Below are 14,075 nucleotides of genomic sequence, written 5' to 3'. Positions count from 1 at the left end.
GAAGTAAGTAGGTCGTTGAAGACTTTGACCAGAGCAGTTTCTGTGCTGTGGAGGGGGCGAAAACCAGATTGGAAGGGTTCAAATTGGTTATTGGCAAGGAGATGATGCTTGATGTGCTTCCCTCCCTCGTCGCTTCTACCTGTCCCCTCCCAGAGAACAATACAGGCTAGAGTCACACCCTGCCACCCCTTGCAGGGTCCAAAGTGCTGGAGTGATAACAGAGCAGACAGGGTGAAGAGGCCACTGTTTTAACAGCCATTACCAGGATAGGTGTTGACAGCTAGAGTGCCTGTACATCCGTGCCTCTCTCTCTCCTTCCCAGCGTTGGAAGTGTGCGTGTGGAACAATGCTCCAATTTAGGCACAGTGGAGGAGTGGCATGAGAACAAGGACTGTGAGGAAAACGGAGGAATTTGTTGTGGTGTTAGCGCGATGCATTTCCACTTTAGGATCAGGCCTATGGCCATGTTAGGTGACAAATATCTTATTCTCCCTTTATGTCTGATCCTGTTTGTATTTCTGAACAAACGCAACACCAGACAGTGCTAAGCTCATACTAAGGAGAAACTGCATCATGAAACAAAGTTAAAAAGCTACTCAAACTGACAAGAGAAACAATTAGACAAAAAGCTGCCAAATTGAAACAGGTACTGTTTATTTTTGTTGGGATTTCTGAGGTAACATTTAGGCAAATGAATAATTGAGACCAGCACTGAATGCCAACTCAATTTGTTGTTTCAGTTAGACTTCACCAAGATTGGCTTTACTGCCTTTATATCCCCATTTCCTTAACTTACTAAAAAAAAAGCTCACTCAATTAGGTGGGAGTTGCTTGCCATGAGCTTTAATCCAAGGTATCTCTTTGTTTTTAATCAAATGTGGTATGTTTGCCTCTGGAGTTGCTTTGTTTAATGGCGAGAAAACTGGAGAATGCAGCCACAGCGCTTGTTATCCCAAAAAACAATCAGCAGCTCAAGATAAAGACCAAGTCCACAGTAATTATTGCACCTTAAACACAAGGGTTTATGCTCAAAGCTTGTCTTTTGTTTTATTTTGGGGAACATTCAGACAGAAGGCATAACAGACAGCTGTAATTATGAGAATATAGTGAAATAGGATTATCTGTTAATGCTTCGCATACAGTAGAGCATTACTGGTAAAAGGACATTCTTTTCAGTGCAGCAAAGGAAAATTAAGCAATGCAGGGTTGCAGTGTAACATCTCTGCATCTTGATACATTAGCAATGAGGATGTTGTTTATTCTGCTATATTATGATGCATTAGGAAAAGTATAAAGTAGATTACAGGTACATGAGATAACTTCCCATGGACAGAAAAGGGCAGAAACAGAATCTCTTTCCCCCTGTGGGCTTGATGTTCCCTGTGGTTAAAGAGGCCTGTCTTGTCGGATCTGATGTGTGAGAGGCAAAACAAGACTAACAAATTCTTTCCTGTGTTTCGTTTTCAGCCTGAAGCAACACCAGCAGTAAGCCGCGGAGACAGGCTACTCTGGAGACGAAGACGGAGATTATTGGAATAAACAACTTCAGAAAAAAAGGACTTGTCAGAAACCGAAGAGTATGAGAAGGTAGTGCACAGTAACTTCAGAGAGAGCAAGTGTGTGTGTGTTTGTGCGTGCGTGCGTGTGTGTGTGTGTCTGTCATAGGCACCCATACATGCATTTGCAATATGCATTTTCAGTATGCATGTGTGGGTCATTGCGACTGTGTTTATTTCTATCTTTGATCTAAAAATATATCTCTGAGATTTATTTAGCACCTAAGTGTTTGATTTGAGTTCTCGCTACCCAACAGCCGTCAAAAGACTTGCGGCTGCATATTGCCATATAACTCCTGTGTGAGCCACAATCCTAAAAATTAACTGATGTCAGTGCATTGCCCAGAGTGGTAATAATCATTACAATGATACAATGATAGTCATAGAGCAGCAGTAATAATAACTCTGTAACTAGCCGTCCCCCAAGTGCTCTGATAGTAATCCAAGTCTTCTGTTTCTAAATGCATTTCATATAAAGTGATGGTGGCACATGCATGGCTCACTTTCAGACCACTTGAGACCTACTCAGGTCCAGACCTTTAAGTCCAAGGACGAGAAAACTCCCAATGACCTCAGCCATTACAGGTTGCATGAATTTCCATTCAAAATTAATTTTTGGTATGAATCTTGTGTTATCTATAAATGTTGTGGATTGGTGTCACCTTTTTTCAAATGGTGGATGTGTCATTTTAAAACCCTTTTTTTTCTCACGTGTTTCATGTAATCAAAACCTTGAGCTATGGCATGGTTACAGTAAACAGGGCAGTGGAGAAAAGCAGCACAAAGACTTGTAAACTCCTGCTCTGAGATGTGCCCTGTTCAACTTTGTTAATCATCTATTGCTGAAAACATTCCCACAGCACTGAATATTGATGTCAGATGCAGTCTGGAGGTGACAAAAAATTATCTTCTCTGTTGAGATGGGTGACATGTAGATAATATTTTTGAAATTTTTATGTGAGAAACAAAAATAAAAATCACTCCCAATCCATGTAGCAGCCAATGTACAATACAACTGGGATGTAATTAAATGCATGCAAAATGTGAAATATTGCATTCACTAGCCTTTTTTGGAAACCTAGTGCTTGTGCGTTTTGGCAGTAGCGCTGCTTTCTAGCGATAGCTTCATAATGCATTACTGCACACGCTTTCACCTGAGCAAATAGGTCACCTTTTAGAACTGGACTGGCTTCTTTTCAACATCTAATTTATTCATCAAAAAATGTAAACCTTTTGATAACTGGAAATTACACGAGTCACCGCTGTATAACACCGCTCATCTGTAGAGTCTTCAGAGTGCCTGTAAAGGGAGTTTCAACAATGGTTTGTAGCAGCACAAGATGAGCAAAGAGAAGACACGCTCCACTTTCCTGCACTGGCACTAAGCAGCATTCCTCTATAACCTGGGGAAGGGACTGAAAAGAACACAGCACTCAATGCTAAGCTATCGTCTGTAAGGTATTGTTGGTTCAAGCTATTATTTTCTTTGTAAACACATTAAAAATGTTTTTATTTTGTGATTTGTTTACTTCATGGTGACGAGAGTGAATTACAAGTGACCTGATTAAACTTGTATTTCTTCTGCAGACATATGGAGGAGTAATGGTTTTATGCAATCACACTAATATTAAGAACCGTACGAGGCTTTGAAGTGAAATTGTTTGAACGAACAAAAAAAGCAGTTTGTGTAAATAAACAATAGCTGCAGGTGAAGTTTGTGTTTTAAGTACAAGAGTTTTGTATTCCTAGTGTTTGTCTGCACTGAGCTACAGGGCAATAAGGACAATGTATTTCAAGTGGATATTACTGAAAAATACAATTATGCTGGCATTGAAATGAGAATAATACGGCTTTTGGTGGGTCCTGTTTTTGAATAGGTAACCATAACTGAAATTAACTCATCCTGAGCCGAGGAGTCAGTGTTGATGGACTGATCAACATTTCAGCATTGGAAGACAGTGATCATAGAGGAATTTTGAAAACAACTGGTCTTATGAGGACAACGACAATCACCATAACGACGTTCCCTCAGAGAAAATCCAGTATGTGACTCTTTTTCCAGTGGATTCATATAAACAGCCAAAAACAACAATGCAGGACTACAAACTGTTGGATTTTGACATGACCTCTAAAATTACCAATCCCTCTGTTGACGGTAATGCCATAAAAAAAAAAAAAAAAACACAAAAACAAGAAGTAATTTGCCATTTTTTATCTGGATCATGACTGTTTTTATTACTATTTGCACTCATTTCTCACACTGACTCATTTCTCTCCGGCACTGGTGCATTCACAATAGAAGCGGTGTCGGGGTGTGGCGATATCACAGTCTGTGCAGAGAAGAATGGCGCCATGAGTCACATAATTTACCAGATGTCACATAATATATGACAAAGATTTATCTATGGGTAGGTAATTTTGCGTCATATTTACAGGTAAGTGTCTGTATGTGAAGCTGTAAACTGCACTAGCAGTGGGAGAGACAATGTGAGCTTTATACCTTGAGCAAATTTGTAAACACATCTGATGAATACAATGAAGATGACGCTTAGTATATCTATTTTTCTCTTGCAAAATCCAGACCTGTGTTTTTCTTTTTCTGTGCGTTTGCACTGCCTTTTAGATGTGCCAAATTTGATTTTCTGCCAGCAAATATCTGTTACCACACATGCACAAGTTTGAGCTTTGCACTATCAACCACACAATAATATTTAGTTAATATTCATATTAATTAATCTCCATTTACTTTTAGTGTCTGTCAGTTTGTCTTGCCATTCCCTTTTTTCTGTATAACCATCATACAGCATCTCAGCCAAAGGTACATCAACAGATACATCAAGATGTGAGATGTGGAATATACCATATTGATATCCAATAATAACAAATTACATTGTAGTTTTAAATTAGGCAGATGAAATCAGATGGAAAAAAAGGCCAATATGTTTTGTTTTTCATGGTCAAAAAAGTTGTAGCAGAGAATCGTGATATCAATTCTAAGCAAAAAAATGAATTTGATTGAATCATATTTTCCCCGAATCATGCAGTCCTACACATGAGTATAATAACCACAGACGTTTACAAGATCTTACATCTTTCTTGTACTTTTCAATAAAATCAAATTGTTGTAAAGAGCAGCACAGTAAATGAATGAAAAACATGTGCAAGAGAGTGAAGAAACGGCAGCAGGAGGGAGAAGAAATCAGTGCAAACTGGAGATTGTGTTCTCACTTAATGGCCCACTGTAGTCAACAGGAGATGCACTAAATAAAACATTGAAGCTGGTATTATGTCCTTTTCACTGTGTTATCCAACCTCTGTGTATCATAAGTCAGTGGGTGTAAGAATACTAGGCCACCACTCCACTTAGCCCGCAGTAGGGCATGTTATCTCAGCTCATCCATATTCATGACCCTATCAATGTAACCCCATGTTCTGCTGGGATGTGTTTCTGCAAAGGTGATCTTTCTACCGTAGTTGCAGTTCACAGCTGTTCTCCGTAAGAGTGGCTTTGCCTCACTGTAATGTTGAAGAATTAGCTGTGGTTGCAATAGTATTAATAGTAAAGTAGGATATATGAAGCTAACTTTCTGCCAAAACCCAATTAAAACATGTTTTACAAATGCCCTACAATTCACTAACAGTGTGGTTTGTAAATAGAAAAGACCCTTAGCACACTATTGCATTTTGTTTTGTGAAAACAAAACGTACCTATCACACAAGTACACAACATATTCCTAACACATTATGCTTCAGAAACAAAGAAACCATTTCTTACAAGTACAAAAAAGATCTCCTACATAAACAAAAAAATATCCCGTGACTTTTGGCACAATCTTTCCGTAGTAAGTATGCAGAGGATTTTATTCACAAATGATCAGAATTATTCACCCTACACAACAGCAGGTGGCGCTATGAGTCAATTCAAGCATGCCGAGAGGGTAAACGGGTCAACCGACAGATTGATATTATTGTACCACTACTACAACTCATTTTATACTATATTACACTTATATTCCATACTATTTAACCTATACTGTACTATATTATTTAACTTGTTTTATTTCAATGACACGGGACGTTCTATTGGTTGCCTGTCAATGGCGTTAAGTAACCTTTAGTAGCAACAGACCGATTTTATCGGCCGGACAATTTATCGGGCCGATATTTACGTTTTTACGTGTATTGGTATTGGCCGATGAGCGGCTGCTGCACCGCCCATCTACCACTAATACCATGGCAGTCTTAAATTACAAATCCAGCACTAATTTCAATGGCTACTTTTTAACTTTATTGTTTTCTTAAATTATTTAAATGTGTTGACAAAAGACATTTTGGACATCATTTGGGTGATATGAATGTAAGATGAATGCAGAATTGACACTGATCTGTGTTTTTATTTATTATTTTTAAAGAAATGGGAGAGCAGAATTTGAAAACAAGCAAGTGTCTTTGCTATTTTAAGACCGACGACGTTGTTATTTCCTTGTCCTGCGGCCACATTATTTAAAAAGCAAATGGACCTACGCCCATGGCCGTGCTGGGAGTTGTGTTCCGCTGAATACTTGGCGAATGATCTCTGTCCACTGGAACGCCATGGCTTTTCATTCAAAACAATTTATTTACTACACATATACTTATCACACAGATAGAATTAGAAATAAAGGCCTGCCTCTAACAGACGCCTGCTTAAAAAAAAAAAGACGGGTACCTTCTACGGTTCAGGTAAATAAAGGCCGTGGCTTTTAATTGAGGAAACACGGTATGTTGGTAGAAACCTCAGCTATTTCATCAAAATGACATGGATAAACGTTACCAAATTACATGTTGTACGATTAAATCTTGGAAGGAAACTAGCTCATAGTAGTATCAGTGACTCAGTAATGGTACACAGAGAACCAGAATATTGGATGCTACAGTTTCCTCTATGTGACCCCGTACAACTGTATCATTATGAGAAGCATTTGCTTAAAATGTCAAGATGGAGATGTGTCTTCAGTTGACATTTCTAAAGGACACGTGGGGCACAGGGGTTGCACTGAACAAAATCTCTTCAGAAAAGACGGGAGTGACAATTTCATTACTGTACAGCACTGACTCTTTATGAGTGTGAAGCAATCGTAAACACTGAGTCACCCCTCCTGACAACTGGTAAATTAACAAACAATTTCTTTCAGTAGGGAACAATGCTGGATGCTAACACTTCTGGACTTTGATCCAATTTTACTTTTAGGGAGCCCCCTGGGGTCAGCAGAGAAAACAAAATCTAATCCGTGCGCACGGTTTAATGCATGCCCCTAACTGGCTGTATGTCAGCAGCGGTGATGTGACCTCAGACAGCCGAGAAGCAACAGATTTCCACTCTGCTGCTCTGCTCCATGCAGCATTCTGCTCATTGTCAGAGCCTGTCAGAGCTTCCCTGTCAAAAATCATTGTCGCCGTCATAATACTCAGCCCTACAGCCCGGCTTGCATTTTAGACAGTGGATCACATGCTGGCGGGTGACACGAGCAGCCCGACACATATGCAGCAAGAAGGACTTAATGGATCTGCAACCAAACCAAAGTCCTTGTGGTGTTGTGTGCTAATTTTTTAAGACAAAGATGGGATGTTAGAGAAGCAATCTCACATCTCTACAGAGATACCTGACCTGCCTAGGTTGATTTATTTATGCAGAGAGGCTGCAGATACTAGAGGCTGACCTCAGACCTGGCACACCGAAACTGTTCCGATCTAAAATCTGAATCTGAAATTACATTTATCCCAATCTCATCCTATTGGCAGTTGTTCCACCTTGTTAGGAACACAAGAACCAAGACTCAACACTGGACCAAATGGTTTGAGTGATTAAACCACATTTTACAGTACAGCTGTGTTCAAGGTCAACTGAAAGATTAAAGCTCAGTAAAATAGCAATACTAATATAAAGAAAAAATGTGTTTACATGATGGCCCTTCTTGTAAATTTTTATCCCATCTGCTTTTGTAGCCAAGGCCAGTAGTTACATGATAATGAAATACTATCATGATTGACCCTGTCAGATTCCTCTAGTACTCTTAACCTTATTTTAAGCTAAAAACAACAAGGCTGTAGCTCCAGTCAAGCAGAGACATTGTTTTGGCATCAGCTAGAATACAAATCCATCTCTTGCTATTTATTAGATGAGGAAGTGCCAAGTGCCAAACACTCTTTTAGTAAAAAGTGTTTTGTTGTTCTTGCTCCACAGCTGGCCAGAGAAGATTTAATTAAGACTCTGATCTGTGCCCAACTGCACCATAATTACCATGTTACTGCACTGCTGTAATTATCCTTTTGAAGATTCGGACCAGAGATATTTGTGCTCAGTCAGATGACAAACATCCTGGAGGCGTTAAACAAAAAAACGTCACAGCGAACTTTGAAGTTAAAATGTGTACAGGTTAGCAGGATGGTCTGAAAGGTTTTGCAATGTCTTTTGCTGTGCGTTTTGCTGGTAAATGTGTTTGAGTCACACACGTCTTATCTTCATATCAGAAACAAGGAAATTAATTTGGTGACGTAAGTGTGACATAATAATAATAATACATTTAATTTATAATGCACTTTATATTCGCAAAAATCTCAAAGTGCTACATGGTAAAAAAGTAAGTGATAAAATAAAACACATGGAGAGCATGAAAATAGTAAATATAAAAATAAACAAAAACAATGTAGAAAAGGGCAAGAGATCAATCAAAAGCTCTCCTAAAAAGGTGGGTTTTAAGGCCACGACATCAACCCATTCTCACTCCCGCTTGGTCATTGGCTCTTAGAGTCACTGACCTTTACCGAAAAGGTCAGTGGGACTGCTGGGATTGGTTGACTTCGGGTGATACTCCAGTTATTGGTCAAATTTGCAGAGAAAGTTGCGGTGATTGGTCAAAATTGGGAGTTGCACCAAATTCACTAATTGGTTATGTTTCTCTGTCTTGTGTGTGTTGTAGTGTGCCGTCTGTCCTCCACTATGTTATCAGGCTGTGTGTCCGTCAGTTCAGGGGTCCTGTCCGTAATTGAGCGACTGTGCATGAGTACAGGCGCGGATGTGATGGGCTGAGGCTGTCTGTCGGTAATTGTTGTGTGGTGCTGTGTCTCTGTCTGTATGGCACCAGTGGATGTCAGTGGGCTGCTCTGCTGTCCTGACAGGAAAAGTTTTCTGTAGCATTGTGTGTATGTTGTCTAATGCCTCTTGTTTACGCCTACGTGGCTCCCAGCCCAAGCTGAAGCAATGTTGAGTTGACAGTTGAATGAGGATCTAGATGTTGTCTTGTATGCTATCTTGACAGTGGTCCAGTAATATAATAATCGTGTCCTGAGCCCAATATCTACCATTACCATCAAATAGTGACAGTGTGGTAGCATTAGGGGTTGCTTGTTTGATTATTGTGGCCAGGTTTTGGGTCATATTGGGAATGGAAGTGGGGTGTTCTGCTGCAAACATTACTCAGATGGTGAGAAGCTTTTATAAGTCTCTAAACAACGCAAGTCCTCAAACTGAAGCCTGTGTCACTATTGTTGGGTTCACTAGATGGCCGCCCCTTTGTGCACCCTAAAAAGTTCTTGTCATTAATTTTTTAGGATGCACGCTCATCGCAAACTGTTTTACCGTCTTTCATGACAAATTGATCTTATTTGTTCAATGGAAAAATAATTTGATTTAAATAAAATGGGATACAAATGGGATAATTAATACAAAAATACAAACAAATTTACCGTCTACCAAAAACTAATTTACCCAACATAGTTGCTCCTTTCCTTCCAAGTGTAGTTGGCACATTCTGGCTTACAGGAAACAAAAAGGGATTGAGTTTAGGCATATGGATGTCCCACAACACCTAAACTACCAGGCTATGCATAAACTGGGCCAGTGAGGCAGCATTTGGCCTACTACCATATGTATCTGGGCCTCGACTCAGGAGGGGGACAGGCAGTGTAATAAGTCTGTCTGTCAGCTGACTTCTACATCTGATGGTTTCCCCCCTTTGACTGCTGTCATCTCAGCATCCTGCTCACAGCCTGCAGACCGCACCCCAAAACAGGGATCTAAATCTGTAACCAGCATTCAGACATACACACATACACACATACAGGACATGCACAGACAGCCCGTCTGCAGCTGAAATTAAGCTGTCAAAGCAAACAGGCAGCTAGTCAGGTGCTTTGTCTCCCTGTCAACCAAATCCAATCAATAACCATAACTGCTGGAGCAAATGTGCAATTGCCTTAATATATGTATGAATTTAAAGAGGGACATCTAACTTGTCTAATGATTTTTTTTTCTATCATTAAAAATAAAATAAAAAGTAAGCATTTAAAGATATTTTTCCATCGAGGCTTAAAGAGAACTATGTTTGGAAGCATTTTGCTTTGACTGACAGGTGCTTGTTTACTTGCTGCTCTTTGGCTCCATTTAGTTTAGTCATCCTTGCCTAAATTTAGCTTTCTGTCTTCCTCTTTCTGACACAATCACAGAAAGACTAACTCAAATCCAGACTATGCTATTAGTACATACTAATCTTCATAGCTTAATGCATTAGCAGTTAGTGTGAAAGAAATCAATGTATCTTAGAAATGTATACATCTTATACAAATAAGATGTGCATCAACAGACTTAGTAAATATGTTGTGAATTAGACTGATTAGCAGAAGATTTTCCAAGTCTTATTTTTTCTAATCTTCCTAGAGCTGTCTCCCCACTTAGTGAAATTTGTCTTAATCCTTTAGCTGTAAACAGCTGCTCCATTTCCTTGTCTTAATGGCATTGTGGGAGAATAGCGTCAATCAACACCATTCAAGAGTCAAAATTGTGTATGTATACTGATATCTTTAAGTGCATTTCATTTTGTCAGTTAGTTTTTAACATACTAAATATAGAAAATGTCCAGCTAGAATTAAGTTGTACATTGGAACAAAGATCCAACTTCAAAACATCCCTTTAGAAACATATGGGTGATGTCAAGTATGCTACTTTTTTTTTGTAAGATGTCAGACAAAAACAATAAATCCACAGTTTGATACAGGGGTTTCAGCCAAGCAGAAAATTACCTTACAATCATGAACACAACCAAATTAAAGGTGTGCACAGTAACAGAACAAGGCACTAGGTTTTGTAATGGGTCAGCATTATGTGTTAGGGAGAGAGAGAAAATAGGCTAATGGTCAGGCAGAGAAAGAGAAGGCCTAATTGTAGCGGAGTAATATGTAAATCTCTTTCTCAAAAGGACTCTAAGACTTCTCACTAACAAATACAATGCTAAGTAAGTAGTATGGCAGTGTCACATTTTCTATGGTTTTGGCTTTTGTACTCCAGCAGATTACATTTGAAGTTTAAAAAAACTGCAACGGTGCTGACACCATTACTGGGTGAACTATGTAGGAATTGCAGCCATTTTATACTCTCTGTGCATTTCAAATCTTATGTAGCAGCCAAGACAGTGATCCTAATACAACTAAAGCAACCAAAGAGTTTGTATGACTAAACTGTGGAATATTCATGATTGGCCAATCAGTCAGTCCCCCCTTTGCTGAAGATCAAACTGAATATAAAGACCCTGAAAAAGGCAAGAAGTGAAGAGGAATACACTACATACAAAGAGCATCAGAAATGAAAGTTATATAATGAATTATATAATTAATACATGAACATACTCATTTACTTTCAAGCCCTCATCTAATTTTACATCTTTAGGCATTAAAATAATACCTTACATGAAACTGTAGCACCAACAAAAATAAATATACAGAAAGGTGGATGCCCTTAGCTATATCTATGATAGGGAAAATTAAAGTTATTGAAAATTAACATATTCCTGTTTTAAATCAAAAATATCCCTCTTGCGCCCTAACACTATCACAATGAGGCAGGGCCCCCCCCCGGTGTATTGCAAGCCCGGTGGCCCACAGGGCCTAAGTTGCCCCCCACCAGGACTTAGTTTCTGTGAAAAAATCTAAAATGTATTTTAAGACATTTTACAGTATGACGGCTCAGTTGGAAACTATCATATTTTAAAATCTCCAGTTAGCTTTTAGCACAGACTTATTAAAAGTGCCACATGGAAGCTATTTTTAGCTCTCTTTGCAATTCCTACCATAACTTATCACCAAAATGATTGGGCTGTGGCACAGTTAGCTCAGTAGGTAGAGCAAGCACACATATAAAGAGATGTATTCCTTGACAGAGTGGCCGCAGGTTTGAATCTGACCTGTGGCCCTTTGCTGCACGTCTTTACCCCTTTCTCTCCCCTTTCAGGTCTTGATCTGTCCTGTGGAAAATAAAGGCAAAAAATATAATCTTAACATAAATATTAGGCTTTACATTAATCCTGCCATCAATCTGCTGAAATCGTTTAGATGACTCAGTGTGCAGCTCTTTATACATGGTTCATGTGTTTAAGGTCTTAAATGTTACATCACATGAATAATTAAACACTAAAATGGATAAACCTTGTGTATCTAACGATTTACAACCCCTCTACTCTTGAAGGCAGAATATCAATGGGTCTTGGCCTCAATCAGACACTGTAAAAGTAAACTGGATAAGATGAAGTATAATACAGAGCCATTAGAACACTAAAACGCACTTAGTCTTCATTAGAGGAGGAAAATGTGGTAAGCGACTGCACGGCAACCAGACTCATCTTTTGTGCTGGTAAATGTAAAAGGCCGGGGAGTTAACTGGGCTGAGCTCCCCACGAGGAGAGATGTATAATCTTTCAGGTCACAAACCAGAGGGCGGCTGTCATCACAATCACTGTGGGATGAAAAACATTGCAAGGGTTTGAATAGACTGCTAATATATCTTATGTCCCAAGGGTGGATGATGTCATTCCTAAAATATGCAGCGGTTTTATAGCCCTTGCGGAGGTTTTTGACAGTTTGCACATGTGTGTAACAAGAGTCACTTCTCGTGACACACGTTAACACAACAAAGCAAAACTGAATGTTAAAGAATGTTAATTCTTGAGCGAGACCGTCTTAAATGGTTTGCAATAGATTTCCATCTTTGAAAACAATAATAAGTGGTATGAATGAAAACTTGCAGAATGGTACACATATTGTTCATGCCCTTGCATTCCCGCTACCGTCATCAGATAATGCACACACAAACACTCCATGACAGGTGCCATCTTCCTAAAGAGTCGAAAGATGCTCAGAGACTAAATATGAACATATCAGCTTATAGGCATTATGGTTACCTCACTGTTCAAAGCTGCACCAGCTGTAATAACCACAAAGTTGAACTGAATCTCATGTTTAAATTCTGGTGATGAACAATATGTGATTAGATCTCCTTTTAAGAACACATAGGACTAATTTCAAGCATATTTTGCCAATCAAGCCTTTCATTTGAAGACAACTGTCAACAAACACTAACAGACGCACTCATCTAAAAAGTAAACGAGAGGCTCGTTACTCTGGCTCTGCAAATGCGTATAGATCTCAAAATTAGCATTAAACAAACACAGCCTTACTTGTTGGCCTTACTTATTGTGCGAAATTGCGTCCCCTGCATATATGACAGGTGACAGAGCGGCAAAGAGACACAGAGGCAGACGGATGGACAGGGACAGTAGAGAAACCGTTAGCGATTGGACTGCTTACCCTGTGGGTACAAACAGCAGCACAGGGCGAGCGTGAGAAGGGAAAGGGATGTGTTTTCACATTTTAGTTTGAGCCACACACAGGTTTTCTATTAGATGACAGATGACACGCTTCACACCCTGCACACTGCAGATATCACTCAGCACAGCCCTTACCTCCGCCTCCCTCCCTTCTCCATCTGGCTACTAGCTCATCCCAATTTTACCTCCCCCCTTTCAACACACACACACACACACACACACACACACACACACACACACACACACACAGTCTATTTCTATCAGCGTGTCTTCCTTTCCAGCAGCGTAGCTCTAGCCAGGTATGTTAATGAAGTTAATCGGATTGTCGCCTGCGGAGCAGCACAACTTTCACAAAGTTCCCACTTAATTTTACCTTTATTCAATCAGCCGCTTCCCGTCTTCCTGTATTCTGTGTGTATGTGCATGGAGGGGAACAGGGTGTGTAAGTGTTGTGTTTGTTTCTATGTGTTTGGACGTGTTTTTCTCACTGAGCCGCATTGCCAGCAGTTTGGCAGAAATCAGTCATAATCAAATTTGCCGCTCACTCTCTTCCTCTTCATCTGCCGTGAGTATGAATGTGGGACAGAATTAGCAGTAAGTTTCCTTCCCAGTACTCTCACGCCTGTGATCAACGCTTATGACAAAGAGTTTACAAAGACCGCTCTTGAGAGTTGGGTGAGTGCTGAGAAAAGACACATAAAAAATGGCAATGGAGTTTATAGCCACAGAATTACCACACATTTCAAATCTTAAAAGGGATGTCCTTGTCTCGGCTTGTCCGCATGGCCGCTCGCAGTAATGACATGAACCAGGTGTCAGAGGTTAACGGCCTGACGGCGGGATTAGCCACTATGCTGCCATGCTTGGCTACGAGGGGAACCCCCCC

General features: G+C 39.8%; 1 protein-coding gene across 4 annotated transcripts in view; it reads left to right on the top strand.

The window, feature by feature from the left end:
• The window catches only part of zgc:171482 (zinc finger protein), a 60,268-nt gene extending 56,578 nt beyond the window's left edge, over nucleotides 1–3,690 (top strand). For all 4 annotated transcript variants that reach the window (XM_034898595.1, XM_034898597.1, XM_034898594.1 and 1 more), the window contains one exon: nucleotides 1,468–3,690. In XM_034898595.1, the coding sequence (XP_034754486.1) occupies nucleotides 1,468–1,489 (22 nt within the window). In that variant the 3' untranslated portion in view covers nucleotides 1,490–3,690. The remainder of the gene's footprint in view (nucleotides 1–1,467) is intronic.
• Nucleotides 3,691–14,075: the final 10,385 nt, after the last annotated feature.

The sequence above is a fragment of the Etheostoma cragini genome, chromosome 17, assembly GCF_013103735.1.
Source record: "Etheostoma cragini isolate CJK2018 chromosome 17, CSU_Ecrag_1.0, whole genome shotgun sequence".
In the NCBI taxonomy this organism is placed as follows: domain Eukaryota; kingdom Metazoa; phylum Chordata; class Actinopteri; order Perciformes; family Percidae; genus Etheostoma; species Etheostoma cragini.
This window is presented reverse-complemented; position numbering and strand designations above follow the sequence as displayed.